Here is a 15387-nt window from a genome sequence, read left to right as displayed (position 1 = left end):
ATACATACATATACGTATATTTATTTGCATATTTTATTGATTTCAATAATATTGAGTCTTAAAGACGGTCAAATATTCTGTTTTTTTTTCTTAATATTTTTAATTATACAGAATATAAAATGTGTTCTTTTCTCTCGAATATATTTTCTGTGATCTGTTCACTTTAAAATTAATTTAGAATTTGTAGTGATAATAAAATAGCAAGAATATTTTTGCAGTGTTTATTTTATTTGATATTTTAATTGAATAAAAATTATTTTATTAGAACCTGTTTGAAATATTAATAATATGTATGTATAGCTATTGATTTGTTTTTGTTATTAATTATATTTATATTTTGAAAATTTTTATTGTACACAATTATCGTGCTTCTTATTAAAATGAAATATATTCAAAATTTGTAGATATCGACTTGAGTTTGCATAAATAAAATAAATGTAGTGTAATTTTTTAGCACTTTTCCAAAAAAAATTTGAAAAAAAAAATGCTTAATAGTCCGTCCGTCCGTGGACCCGCTTACAAAACTTCTACACTTTTTAAGATAGACTACTGAAATTCTATATATAAATATATTTTTACTAATAACTTATTTCTGTAGAGGAACATTTTTCCTTATCCCCCTCCTTTAAAAAGATATAGCCCCTCAAAGTGCTAAAAATGCCCTTTTTTTTTTATATATGTAATTATTGTAACGAAACTGCAAACGAAGAAAGGTAGTGGTTGTCTTAATCTACCGCGGCATAATGTAGTTGTGCATGGAACTGAGAAAATGGCCGTAATAATTAACCGTTAGCTAAAATTTTTTTTTTTCAAATTTTTTATATCGTTTTGCTTCTAGACGATAAGTTGTAGGAGCTTACAATTTAAGCAGTTTTTAGATGCTAATAAATAATTTCCATTAATGAAATAAATTTCTTCATTCCTTCTTAAGTTATTAACTGACGAAATCTGTAAATTTTGAAATTTTGGCTTCTTATATTACTGGAACAGCCAACTTTTCAAATTCTTATAAATGCAGAAAGCTAACGGCAATTATCATTTCATCAAAAAATATAATTATTTGTCTTAACTGACGCAATCAACTCTTAAATTCGATCACTATGCTAAGGTCGCCATCAATTTTTCTTTTTGTTTAATCCTAAATGTATGCAATCTTGTGAAATATTTTAGTGAATTAATAAAAGTACCTATGTAATTTAAAAATGTAATGTAAATGATAGTTTGTAACAGCAGCTGAATGGAAAAGTTTTCACTTGCTGAATGGAAAAATGCTACTTTAAAAACGAATTGTTTGACCCAACTTTATTAAACTAAAAGTTAGAATTTCGTTTAGGAAACTCTCATAATAATACGTTGTAATTGTCAAATTAGACACATTATTTCGATTGATATCAGTGATTAAATATATAGACATATATGGTTATAATAACCAAATTTTAATTAAAAATTTATCACATCACCTAAAATTTTAAAAATTGTAAAGTAAACCAAAACAATGTTCCTTAATAAATGAATTGAATTGAAATAATTGGAAAATTAACGGTTTCATTTATATTGTTTTTTCTTACTGTTTTCAATTATTCTAGATGCTCATTTGATTGTTAAAACAATAAAATACGGGGAATCATATTATAATTGAAAATTTCTGGTGTAAGCATGTACATATGTATGTACAAAAATAGGCAAAATAATAAGTATGTACCGACATATGAATATATTTTGTTTGTATGCAATAAGTAAAAAGTTTTTGTGTTGAATATTTACAATACCATTAATATGTGGTTAATATTGTGTAAAATTTTAAAAAATTTCAAATTAACACAAATTAACTAAATTTGGTTTTTAATTCAATAAAAAATTTAAATTAAGATTATTATTATATTATATAAAATTTTTTATAAATATTGTTAAAATAATGCAAAAATATTCAATTTAATTTGAAGAAAAAATGAAGTTACTTAATCTCGTAAATAATTTAAAAAATGATTGTTATATATATATACAATAAATAAATTAAATAATCGCATTTGCTTTTAATGGGAAGCTCAAAAATTATAAAATTTGTGTATTTTGAAATTTAAATTCTTTTATATAAAGGGTTTCTTATATTTTTTTACTATTATTTTGCTCATTTTTAAATTTATACTTAAAATATATTTAATCAAATTAATGAATAGTTTTTTTAATAATAAATCATAAAATATTAATTATTTTATAATTTTTAGAAATTATGTTTTGTAGCATGTTTTTATCATGATAACCTTAACTTTCTAATAATCTTTCATTTCATATTACACTTGGAATCATGTACCTACGACAAAAACTGCAAATTCTCTATAGTAAGATATTATTGCAGAACGGAAACGGTATAATTTACTCTCTTCGCTTCATAAAAAAAATAGTCATATTTAATTTTTTTTGAATTAAAATGAAATTTAAAAGAAAAAATTTTAAGAAATCACTTTATATTTAGATTTATTCAAATTTTAAACAAAAAAGCTGAAAAAATATTAAAATAAAAGTTTAAAGGTCTTTCAAGCCTAATTTTAGTTTTTGAAGGTTATTTAAATGTCATAAAATCTCATCTATTATAATTAATATCGATTTTATTAATATAATAGATACCAAAAATAAATTTATCCTAAAATTACTATTAAAACATAAGAAAGAAAAAATGAAAAATCAAAAAGAAAAATAATTTAAATGCCATATGAATTGCATAGGTTAACTTGAATAGTGTATAGAATGAATATTATATATAGTGTATACGTATATGATATGTAGGTACTCATGGATTTATCCTTGTACAATAAAATCTGCATTCATTCACTTGATTGCGAAATTTAATTGAAGATGTATGTAGGTATACGTTCTAGATGTACATATATATTTACACATACATATACTTATTTACTACTTACATATTATTATATTGTATACATGCATGCAATATTTTTTAAAGTTAAATAAACATATAAAAATTTATATGTAGGTACATGTGTCCTTAAAAAACAATCATAATATGAACAATTTTCTGAATATGCACGTTTTTAAAGTACATTTTATAAAAAGAAGAAAACATTTTTTTAATCAAAATTTTTTCTTCTATAATTTTTCACACTTGTGCTTATTTTTAGATAATAATTGAACGAAATCATTTATTAATTCATACATCGCGGAATATAATAAATTTTTATGTTTTATATAAAGGCATATTGGTATGGTACACATAAATATATAAGTATATTCTGTATATAATATAGATATTCACTCAGTTTTGCTAATTAAATTTGATTATTTAAAGAAATTTTTTATTATAATTTATAAAAGGCTTTATTGTTTTTTTTATTATTATTTTTATTTAACATATTGTTATCTCGGTACGGTATTATATGTACTGTATATATATATATATATATAAGAAAATTAAATATTTTGTATGTGTATGCACATAGTTAGATACATTTGAATTATGAGAAAATTAAAATAAAAGCGGAAAATTTGTATTTGCTTTTTAAAATTTTCAAAGAATTAAAAAAATAGGTAATTATTCATATATTTTACAATTATTGCGCGGACCGTAATTTTCACCAATAAATTTCTAAACATTATTTGTGTAATATTTTCGAAAGTAATGTAGTTTCCTGAACATGTAAGCCTGTAAATCTTCTATTTTCGATGAGTTTTAATGAAGCTGATCATATAATGGTTATCAGTTAGTTTAGAAAACAATTGGAATTTAAAAAGTTCTTAGAAACTTGTACTTATTTAAATATGTAAGCATGTATGTATATACATATGTACATGTCCACATTTATAAGTATGTAGATAGTTAGCCATGTAGGTAGGTATATGAAAGCAGGTAATAAATCAAATAACAGATTTGTGTTTGTACTTATTAATGAAAAAATTTCAAATTTTTATTTAAAATATGCGAAATTTTTATTTTATCAAAATCAAAATATATTTAATTTAACCTATTAAATGGTATAACTTTCACTTATTACTCAATTGATTTTAATATCTGTTTTCAAAATATTTACCTTTAATAACGTTGCATCTCAGATTTTGTGATTCACCTGAATTATTTGATGGTGGCATTGAAGAATTATGCTTATTCATTTTGTAATTATTTCTTTTATTATTTTATAACAAAAATTGGCTATACATAAAATTTTTATTTAAACTTTCTTTTTAATGCTTTTTTTGGGTAAGTATGCAAAAATTCACATTTAACACTTATAAATTATCTATTATAAACATATATAATATCGAATGTATGTAAATATGTAGTTATATAAATATATTCTTATTTATAGTTGACGTATTCAACATCATGCATTCCAAATTGTTTCTTCTTCTCTTAATTAAAACTATATATTTAAAACGGAGCACCAATTTTTTATCATTCACTTTGTTTTAAACAAAAAATTAATTTTAAATTTACAATATTTTAATTTAAATAAATGAATTTTATCTTAACTTTATTTCTGAAAAATTACTATACACACTATACACATTCTCTTTTTCTATCTAAGTAATCATCCAATCACAAATGTCATGAGATTGTCAGCAAAAAAAAAAAATTAACAAAACTTCAAAAATAATTTTATATTTGTCACTATTTGACATTTTAAACGTTGAATATCTGTGTGTTGAATATTTTAATTGAGTCAATGTGGTGAATTGAACATAATAAGAGTAGTGTAACCCATATGACTCTTTTTAAAATTGTGAGGTTATAAAGTTTTCGAAATAAGAATAAATACTGTTATATCAAAAATTTAATGTATATTGAATATTTTGCAATGTTTTTTTTAAATATTGTGAACAATAATTATGAATATTAACTTTAGCATATAAAAATTTCAAATTAGATTTTAATAAATTGACACTTACATACATATGTATATGAATGTACATACATTGTAAAAAGAGACATTTTTTGCATATTTCTTTATGAGTTGAATCGTTTTAATAATTCAAAAGATTTTTAGATTTAGTGTCTTTTTAATATTCAAATATTATTATATATATTTGTATAGATCTTTAAAAATATTTAAGTGATAATTTCTGACATCTTTAAGAAATCATTGAAGATTTAGTATTTATTTCTTTTATGCTTTCATTTTAAAAATAGCCTATTGCCTAAGATAAGAGTAAAATTAAAAGAAATGAAAAAATTTTTAATAAATTTAACTCAATCGTTAAAACAAATTCTGATTTAAAAATATAAATTTCAAATTCAATTTGTTCATCTAAACGCAAAATACATTCAAATATAATAAGACCTTGGCAAAATAAAGTACTTATTCCAAGTACAATATCATCAAAACTATATACACATGATAATACATACATACATATGTAAACGCATTTAAAAAGTGAAACTCCCGAAATGTAATTATGTCATTAAACCTATTTATGATCAAATTATAGAATCACTTTTAATAATTACTTTAATAGGTGTTTTCTATTTTAATGAATCATGATTAAAAACTTTTAAATTAAAAGTTATAGTTAAACATATCAGATATTTAAAATTATAAGTATTTACATAAAGTAAATCAGTATTGTAATAAATTTTCACAAATGAATTTAATTTACAAGATAACACCTAAATATTTAATTATATATTTTATATTTTTATTGATAAGTAATGTACTTACACAAGATGTAAAGATTTTTCGTGATAATAGTAAGGGATAATAATTTCAATAAATGATATTATAAAATTTTATATAAAAAAAATATTTTCGTTAATTAATAGATTTAATTTTTTATATTAAAAAGTAAATTTTTTATGTTATAGAAAATGTTCTCCATTGTGGTAGCATTGATTGTATTAACGCTTATAAGTGTTCAGTAAGTAAATATAATGATCGGAAAGATGCTAAAAAATTGATAACACATGAAAGATGTTCCGATAATATGAATAAAACGCTAAATAATAAATTTACAATTTCAAACTTACAAGGTGGATCAAAAATAATAAATTTTTATACGGAATCTACGGGTATTTCAGCTGGAAATCACTTTCCCGTTAGTAGTAATTCCTTTGCAAATAGAACTGGACCAATATTTTTCAATTCATCAAACTTCAACACTTTAAGTCCACTTGCAAGTAATATTCCTGGAATGTTTAATTTTTCAAATTTATTTAATCAAACTTTTAATAATGCATTTAATCAAGGTTTCGGATCATTCCAGAATAGATTCTAAACTTTTATGTAGATAATGTAAGTAAAAAGTATTTTTTTTTTAATAATTTTATAAAATAATATGAATTATGACTTTGTAAATATAAACAAGTAAAAACGTTTCAGTCGGTATAAACCGATTGAATTATACCCTGCACCTTTCGTTATTGTGTAGCAATTACTCGAACCTCTGAAACCATTCTATAGAAACTTCACGAACATGTCTGACCTATAATTGGACATCCGACTGCCAAGTTTCATGAATCTGACTTTATTATTTTTCCAAATATTAAGAATAAGCTTTTAGACTTGTATGGGATCTACTTGAACCTGTTAAGCAATTCCACCAAAACTTCAGAAATATATTTGAGCCATAATTGGACAGATGACTGCCAAGTTTCATGAATCTGACTTTATTATTTTTCCAAATATTTAAGATTAGCTTCTGGAGTTGTATGGCAGGTACCCGAACCTGTCAAGCGATTCCTCTAAACCTTCAGAAATATATTTGACCTATAATTGGACACATGACTGCCAAGTTTCATGAATCTGACTTTATTATTTTGCCGAATATAAAAAATTTACTGTTGGAGTTGTATGGCAGCCACCCGAACCGGTGCAGCTATCCCATTATAATTTTTAGAGCATGTTTAGAATATAATTGGACACATGTATACAAAATTTTATATTTATAGCTTTATTAGTTTTTGAAATATTTAAAATAAACTCTTGGAGTTGTATGGCAGCTACCCGAACCCGTTGTCCAAATTAGTCCAATAACAATAGGGCTCGTCCTTGGCACAAAAGAAAAAACTTGTGAAAGTTTGGTGTCGATTGCATTATTCGTTTTTGAGTTATCGTGCGAACGGACGGACGGACGGACGGACGGACGGACGGACGGACGGACGGACAGACGGACATGTCTAAATCGACGCAGAATTTTACGCTGAGCAAGAATATATATATATGTCCATACCGCAGATGACTCCTTCAAGTAGTTACAAACTCCATACCAAAGTTAATATACCCTTCACGAAGTGCAGGGTATAAAAATGAAAATTATTCCATTTAAAAAAATATACTTATATTTTTTATTATTAACAGAAAACAAGTGCATGCTATATATAAAAATAAAAATATAGAGAAAATATAAATTATAAAGTTTATTTAGTTTTATAATATAAAAAATATTCATATATTTGTGTATACAAGTTTAGTGCATCATATACGTATAAAGTTTAAAGTAAGAAACACTTGGATAAATTATATTTTAAATGATTTTAACTACTTTATTATTCGATGATGTCTAAACAAATATTTATAGGTTGATGATTCAGTTAATAGAAGTACATATATAGGAATATTCAGGAATTTTTTTGATAATTAATTAAATCATTTCTTTGATTGTACTTATTTACTTTACGAATTTTTGTAGGCATTAATTTGGAAAACAATGGAAATTCCAATGATATGAGTTAAGTATCACAAGAATTACCATATAAGAAATTTTAAGAATGTAGTTCATTTTATCTTTATTTTTAAACTAGTATATTTCTTCTCTTTAAAATTGTTATATTTACTCTATATTTGTTGAGTTTTAAATAAATAATCTCATAACTTTCAAATGCATTACTGTTATATAACTAGAATTGATATATGATTTACAAATGTAATTCTAGACTGCATTAATTTTAAAAAGTAAAATTGTGCTATAGTTTAGTGAGTAATAATATCACTAGTTTTTTAAGAAATAAGAAATTTTGATTTTAATAAAAATTAAGAAATAGTATTAAAAAATTCGGTAAAAACATTTGCAAAATCATATTGCAGTTTTAAGTCGAGTTTAAGTACATGGTCACAAAGGCACACTTTTTTTGAATTGCTTCGATAATTATAATTCAAAGTTATGTAGAGAAAACTTAAAATGAAATATTGTAATGAACATAAAATAAATTTGCATAAAAAGTACAAAATAAATTTTAACTACATATTGAATTTCAAATTGTTGGTAAAACACACTATAAATAAAATAATGGTAAACAAACATAAATTTCGCTATTTATTCTTACACACTTTTGGCATATAAAATTGCATACTTTATAAATTTTTGCTAGAGTAGTTATGGAATACTCATTCAAGCAATTTTAGCCAATTATAATTAAACACATGGTATATGTTATATACTCTTAAAAGTGGATATTATGTATATAACATTATACAGATTGTACACCGTAAAATAAAAAATATTTTAGAGCGCATTTTTATATGTATAAATAAAATATCATTATCTAGAATATTATTACCAGTTATTATGAAGAAAAAACTGTCACATCTCTTACGCATCATCGTTAAGAAAATTAAGAATTTTTCATTATGTACTCATAATATTTAAATATTCGATCTGAGACTGTGCAAAATAAAAATAATAACAAGAAACTAAACAAAAACAGCTGTGTGTACCAACATTATAATAAGAAATACAAAAAAAAAAATAAATAAAAACTTTAGTAATATATTGAAGAAAAAAAAAATTTCTAAAAGGAGTTAAAAAATAAAGGTAAATTATCAGCAAGTTTTAGTAATATTTAAAGATTCAAGAGGAGAACAGTTGAAAATATTTTCAGGTTCTTTAAAGTTTTTATTTTCTTATTGTGTTTTTGCGAAAATTTACATAAATTAAAAATTCATATTTTTAGAAAGGTAAAAGATATCATAAAATTATTTTTTTTTAAATGTACAATTTGTTTGACCTCTTAACATTAAATTATCAGTGTTTTTTTTAATTTTGTATACCAAATCCCGCATATAAAATACAAGAGTTGAAATTAATTATAATTTTTATTACATATTAGAATTGTTCTCGCGTATATTAATAATTAAACTTTTATTGTACTTTAATACTTTCTTTGTGGTTTTACTTGTATGTTAATGACTTGCAATGATATTAATAAAAAAAAAAAAGATTCGTCATTCAGAAGATTTATTAATTTAGAGACAAAACCATAAAATGTTTACGTAGGTAATTACGAATTTTTTTATATTGAAACGAGTGTTATTTTAGTATACATATATTTTGTTATAATATAATTTATGTAAGTATTCAATGTTTACATATATCTGTTTATATATATACAATAATACATCTGTCACTAATGGTTATTTTATATATAAGTATATATATATGTTAATTATTCCGGCGAAATTTAAAAAAGTGTGACAGTACAATACAATGGGATGATTAAATATTTTTTTGCTAAATTTTATTGTTTTCAAAACAATACCTATAACTTATATTTGCATAAAGTACATATTATATATAAAATATAATTTATACTGAGAAATAATATTGAAATAGAAAATTCATGAAGGCGAATTTTGTTAATATATTAATAAAATGAATTTATGTTTGTAATATTCGACAACGAAATTGAATAAATGTTATCTGTTTGTGTTATAATGCTTCACGACAATTATTTTGATATTAAATTGTATAACAATTTATATTTTAGTTTATAGGCGCCAATTCATTATTTATTACTTAAAAATTTTGACTGAACAATTTTTGAGGTCTGCAAGAATTAATGATTACAAAGGAATATAACATGATTAAACAACCAGGAAATCTTTTTTTTAAATTAGATCAACATTTATTTGTATAAATACGGAATTTAATATAATGTTGTTTATTAATTAATTATTATTATATCAGACACTATTCAGACATTCTTGATAATATAAAATTTATCTTAAAACATTCTTTAATAACTTTGAATAATTTTTAAAGCGATTTTCTTTTTTTAAAACTGCAACATTACAGAATTAAGTAATTTTATTGTGAGTCATTAAATGTTATTATTTTTGATAAACAATTTTAGCATATAGTAATATAAATGTATAATGTTTAATTAACTTGAAATAATTTAATTATTTTTTATTTTAATTTAATTTTTTTTTATTTTTATTTAATTTTAATAAACATGTGTGTGTACTCATATGAAAATATATTTTATATTTTTATTTTATTTGCAGATATTTTAAAAATAAAATATATTTTAAAAATGTATTATTCAACTATTTTATTTACACTGACAACAGTTCTTGCCATACATGTGGTCCATTCTCAATCATCATCATCATCAGTTATCAAACAAATTGGTAATAAAATTAATGAGAATTTAAAATTAAGAAAAAAAATGTTAAACTATTATTGGCATCAAATTTTAAAATTATTTATTAAGTTGGCAACAACTAAACTATGACGTTTATATGACGGAATATCAAATCTAATTATTAATTTTACTTATCAATTTAAATATTAAGTAAAAAAACAAAAGTTTTGATACAAAATTTTCGTTTTTTGGTCATCATGAAAATTTAGTTAAATTTTTTATATTTTTTACTAAAATTTACTATTTTTATTTTTATAGGTGATACAATATATTGTGGATCAATAATTTGCCCAAGGAATTCTATTAATTGTAGAGTATCAGCAAAAAATGATCCAAACAATGCAAGAATACTTATTACAAAAGAATTATGTTCAGATGCATCAGGAAATATTCTTCAACAAAATAGTTATGAAACAAGTAACCCATCTGGTAATATAGTTACTAGTGAAAGTGGTGTTGGTCCAGAATATGAAGCATATGCACGTGAACAAGCACAAAAGGCACAAGCAGAAGCACAAAAAATTCAACAACAAATTCAAAATCAAATAAATCAAGCATTCCAAAATTTTCCAAATTTTAATCCATTTGGTCCTGGTTTCCCCTTTCAAAAATAGAAATTTATTTCAAAATATTTAATTATGCAGATATTATAAATATTTTATTGTTATTGTAAGAGATAAATTTCAAAATATAATGTACATGATTTTTTTAAATATTCATATAAAAAATTTGTTCAAATTGGTGTAAAAAGGTGTATGTAATTTTTTATTAAATATTTTATGTTTTTTTAAGAATAAGATTTCACTTTATAATTTGATAATTAAATTGCAATAGATTTGATTCGTATCGCATTTATTGGAATTAATTAAAAGGAAGAGTAGAGAATTGACGCCAGTTATTAAATTTCTCTGAACTTCTTTAAAAAAAAATTAAACATAAATAATTATTTATATTTTATTTTTGACGATGCAGATCTAGATGAACAATGCATGTGCTAAGCTGATGAAAAAACAAATTACTGTCTAAAAAAACTTAAAGAATTAGCGAGCGGTTAATTCCCAATCGTGTCGCTCATTAATCAAAAAATTAATTAAAATATTTTTTCCCAGAATTTCGATTTATGATTCTCAATCATTCATTAAGCTGTACACAAAGGATGATTAGTTGAAATTTTTTTTGTAATACCAAATACAAAGTATTCTTCAGGCTTATTAATAATATTATTTATGAAGTATTTATAATCAATAATAAAGCCGCAAATTATTATATTTGCATAGTCAAAATATTTTAATTTTTAATTTGAAGTACAATACGGGTAAGAAGCTCTACAAATTTTTCTAAAACAAAATAAACAGTTTAAGATCAACTATTTTTGTTATCATAATTAAAATTGTTATAGAGGGAAGCAATTTTATTTAAATGAATGTTTTCCATAAATGTTTAAAATCGAATTTTTTCCAGGTTATTTTGCTATTACAAAATCGCTCTAGCTTGTACGAAATTAACCAAAACTGATTATTTGATTGATATACAACATTATAGATCGATTTTAAATTAAAAAAAAATAATTTCTTTTATAAGAGAGCAAGACATATCGAATAAATAAATTCCAAAATTAAACATTCGCCTATAATTATGTTAAATTTTTTTTGACCCAAAAATTTTATTTATAATTTCAGTTGGTAAAATATTTCATTGCTTCATTTAAAAAAAATATTAAAATCTAAATTAAAATTAAATGTCTTAACTATTTAAATAGGTAAAAATTATGATGAAATTTTTTATTAGGTAAGTTTTGAAATGTTTGCATCAAAAATTATTCAATAAATTTTCTCGTACTCGTACAGTATTTCGCTATGCTTTACCAGAGTTTTGCTCTACAAATTTACAGTTTGTTAGATATGTCAATGAGTACTTAATCAGTAATACTTTACAATAGTAATATTCTGTATTTTGTAAATGGTAACATCAGTACTGCAAACAGATAATAAATTAAAACATTAATATATTGTTGCAATCAATTATCAAATCTTTTGAATATTAAGGTATCCAACAGAATTGAGTATTTGCAAAAAGAGGCAAATAAATAAAGTGTTTAGAAAAATGACACAATTTTTTCCTTAAAACAGTAATTTGTGAAGATATTTTGCATTTTTTTCTATTATAATATATAGAATCACATGTTTTGCGGGACTTTTTTCTTTTGTTATCAGAAAAACGAAATTTATACAGCGGTTTAAAAAATAACATAATCAATATTGTTTGATTATTACACATAATATATTTGTAGACAAAGTAAAAATTTGTTTAGTGTAAATTAATATTTCAATCGGGGAAAATCAACTTTTGAAATAAAACAAATAATAGCGTTAAAATTTCTTGAAATACAATATTAATTTTAAATTTGAAGAGAATAAAAACACTTTTTATTGTCAGTATTCAAAAATATATTTTACAATTTTTAATAATATAAATTTTTTTGAATTTATAAAATTCATCAAAGATATCTTGTTTCTTTGTAGTCGAGAATACAGTGAAAATTCTTCAGGAAATGGGTTACTTTTCAATTTTATTTACAATTATTACACTTACTGCATCTATTTATGGCTGTAACATTCATATTGATGCTGGAAATTTACCATTTTACACTTCAAACATAAACAATATTAGTAATAGAATTTTAACATTATTATATTTCAAAAATAAAATTAAAATAATATTAATTATTTTTATAGATGGTGTTATTAATTGTGGAAGTCTTGTTTGTCCTAAAGATTCAGTTAATTGTGAAATAATAACAAAAAATGATCCAAATAATTCAAAAATTGTAGTTACAGAAGAAATATGTTCCGATATTAATGAAAATGTACTTGATCAAAAAACTTTTAAAACAGATAATCCATCTGGTCGGCCCGTTAATATTACAAATGCTATTGGACCGAAATATAGAGAACATGCTAGACAACAAGCACAATTAATTCAACAAACAGTTCAAAATCATATTGATGAACATATAAATAATAATCCGATATTTAATGCATGGTCAAATGGAAGATTTTTGTAATTGAATAAATTTAAAGAATGAAAATTAAATAATAAAAATTTCATACATATACGAGTACATACATACTTTCATTTTACCGAATCTAAATGGGTTTTAATAAAAATTTTTAAATAAAATAAAAATATAGAATTTTTAATTCGAATGATTCTATCTAGTTTTGATTATAGTTGGTTTAGATGTTACATAAAGTAGTATTAATTAAATTATAAATTTAATTTGTTCATTTTGAGGCTGATTAACTTTTTCTGTTATAAAAATTCTATGCCAAACATATTTTTGTAACTTTTCAATTAAGGGACCTTTAAATGTTTTAAAAGCTTAAATTTTATAAATTTTTTATAAGGTTTTTCCAGATAGTTTTGCTTCCTCTATGTACGCTCGTCATAATTGTGTGTTTTAAATTCTAGATTACATTATGTGATCTCGTCTGAAAAGATTTACTATTTTAAGATAGACATTAATTATAATATAGATGCTCTACACATTTATTGAATGTAAAACTTAAGAATCTTAACTGATCTTTGAAGAGTTCGAGCTTGTTATAACGAGAGGCAGTTTGAAGTTTTTACTGCAATATATTGATTACAAAATTTTTTTTTGTATAATATTAAAAAAAAATTATAAAAAATGCGAGGTAACTATATTAAAACGAAAACTTTCCTATTAAAATTTGCAACTTTGCGATTTTCCAGGAATTATTTTTTTTTCAAATTGTTAATATGAAAACTGTCTGACAACTTAAATTCAAAAAGTTTATGTTCCTCAAATATATAACAATTGTGATCCAATGTTTAAAAATTTGTGATTCTTAAAGCTTAGTTTAATGGTTGGGTTTCTTTAATAGCTGCTCCTTTTGAAAAGAATTCATTTCAAAATTACTAGTTGTGATATTTTTAAATAAGAAATTTTAAATAGATATTTTATTTAAAACAATCATGTTCATATGTTGGTTTTGTGGTTTGCCGTACACTCCATCTAAAATGTATAACACATAAAATTAAATTAGATTTGTTTAATTTTTCGAAATTCAAAAGTAGGTTGTTGCATTTTTAAATTCATACCTTACTTATTTTCACATGTATGTACGTACGAGTGTGTTAAATAGGGGATAAAATTCGCAAAATAAAGAAAAATCATTATTATTTGAGTTTAGTTTACTTTTAAGTATACAAAAAGTTAGTCAATATTTTTTTTGAATTAAAAATTTGTTATTGTATACGCGTAACTTTTTATTAAGATAATATCAGAAATTAATATTTTTAAGTTATTTATAAATTTTAAAATAAGGTTGGCAATTATACATACTTATACATACATACCTATATTTTAATTTCAACGATTATTATTAATTATAGATGAAAATAACGTATTTGATTATTTTATTTGGTTTGACTGTAATATTGGATATAAGTGATGCATGCAAATCGAATAGCGTTAGTGTGTCTGGTGGAACTGTTGTAAAAACTATTGGTAATTATGCATAACTGAAACCCAAAAAATATGTTTGTATTTCTTATTATTTTTTACATTTAGGCGGGACTATTTATTGTGGAATGTTGATTTGCCCTAAAAGTGCAGTTAATTGCAAAGTTACATCAAAAAATGACCCTAAAAATGCAAAAATAATTGAAATTAATGAAATTTGCTCTGATTTTTATGGATCTATTCTTGATCAAAACACATATAGGCATGATAATCCATCTGGTAGTCTAGTTGATTCTGAAACAGGTGTAGGTCCACAATATAATGCTCGTGCACGACAACAAACTGCAATTATAAAAGAGAATATTAATAGGAACATTCAAAATCTTCCAGTTTTCCTAGGAACTAGACCAAGAATTCCTACAATATAAAATAAGAAAATACGTACGTACATATAGATATGTAAATCTTTTTCTTGTAATATTAATCATTAATTTATTGTATTCTAAATTTTACAATTATATTTTTTCAA

At 22.6% G+C, this 15387-nt stretch overlaps 2 protein-coding genes across 2 annotated transcripts; both read left to right on the top strand.

The window, feature by feature from the left end:
* Positions 1-12701: 12701 nt before the first annotated feature.
* On the top strand, positions 12702-13517 carry LOC129610465 (uncharacterized). Its single transcript, XM_055523067.1, has 3 exons — positions 12702-12800; positions 12892-13038; positions 13105-13517. Exons 2-3 carry the CDS (start codon positions 12921-12923, stop codon positions 13431-13433), a joined length of 447 nt encoding a protein of 148 aa, XP_055379042.1. The 5' UTR covers positions 12702-12800; positions 12892-12920; the 3' UTR covers positions 13434-13517.
* Positions 13518-14608: 1091 nt separating this feature from the next.
* Positions 14609-15290, top strand: LOC129610467 (uncharacterized). Its single transcript, XM_055523069.1, has 3 exons — positions 14609-14720; positions 14789-14903; positions 14967-15290. Exons 2-3 carry the CDS (start codon positions 14789-14791, stop codon positions 15284-15286), a joined length of 435 nt encoding a protein of 144 aa, XP_055379044.1. The 5' UTR covers positions 14609-14720; the 3' UTR covers positions 15287-15290.
* Positions 15291-15387: the final 97 nt, after the last annotated feature.

Source organism: Condylostylus longicornis, unplaced genomic scaffold (assembly GCF_029603195.1).
Source record: "Condylostylus longicornis isolate FDR11 unplaced genomic scaffold, ASM2960319v2 ptg000044l, whole genome shotgun sequence".
In the NCBI taxonomy this organism is placed as follows: Eukaryota; Metazoa; Arthropoda; class Insecta; order Diptera; family Dolichopodidae; genus Condylostylus; species Condylostylus longicornis.
The sequence above is the reverse complement of the archived record's forward strand: the minus strand, read 5'-3'. Positions and strand labels throughout refer to the sequence as shown.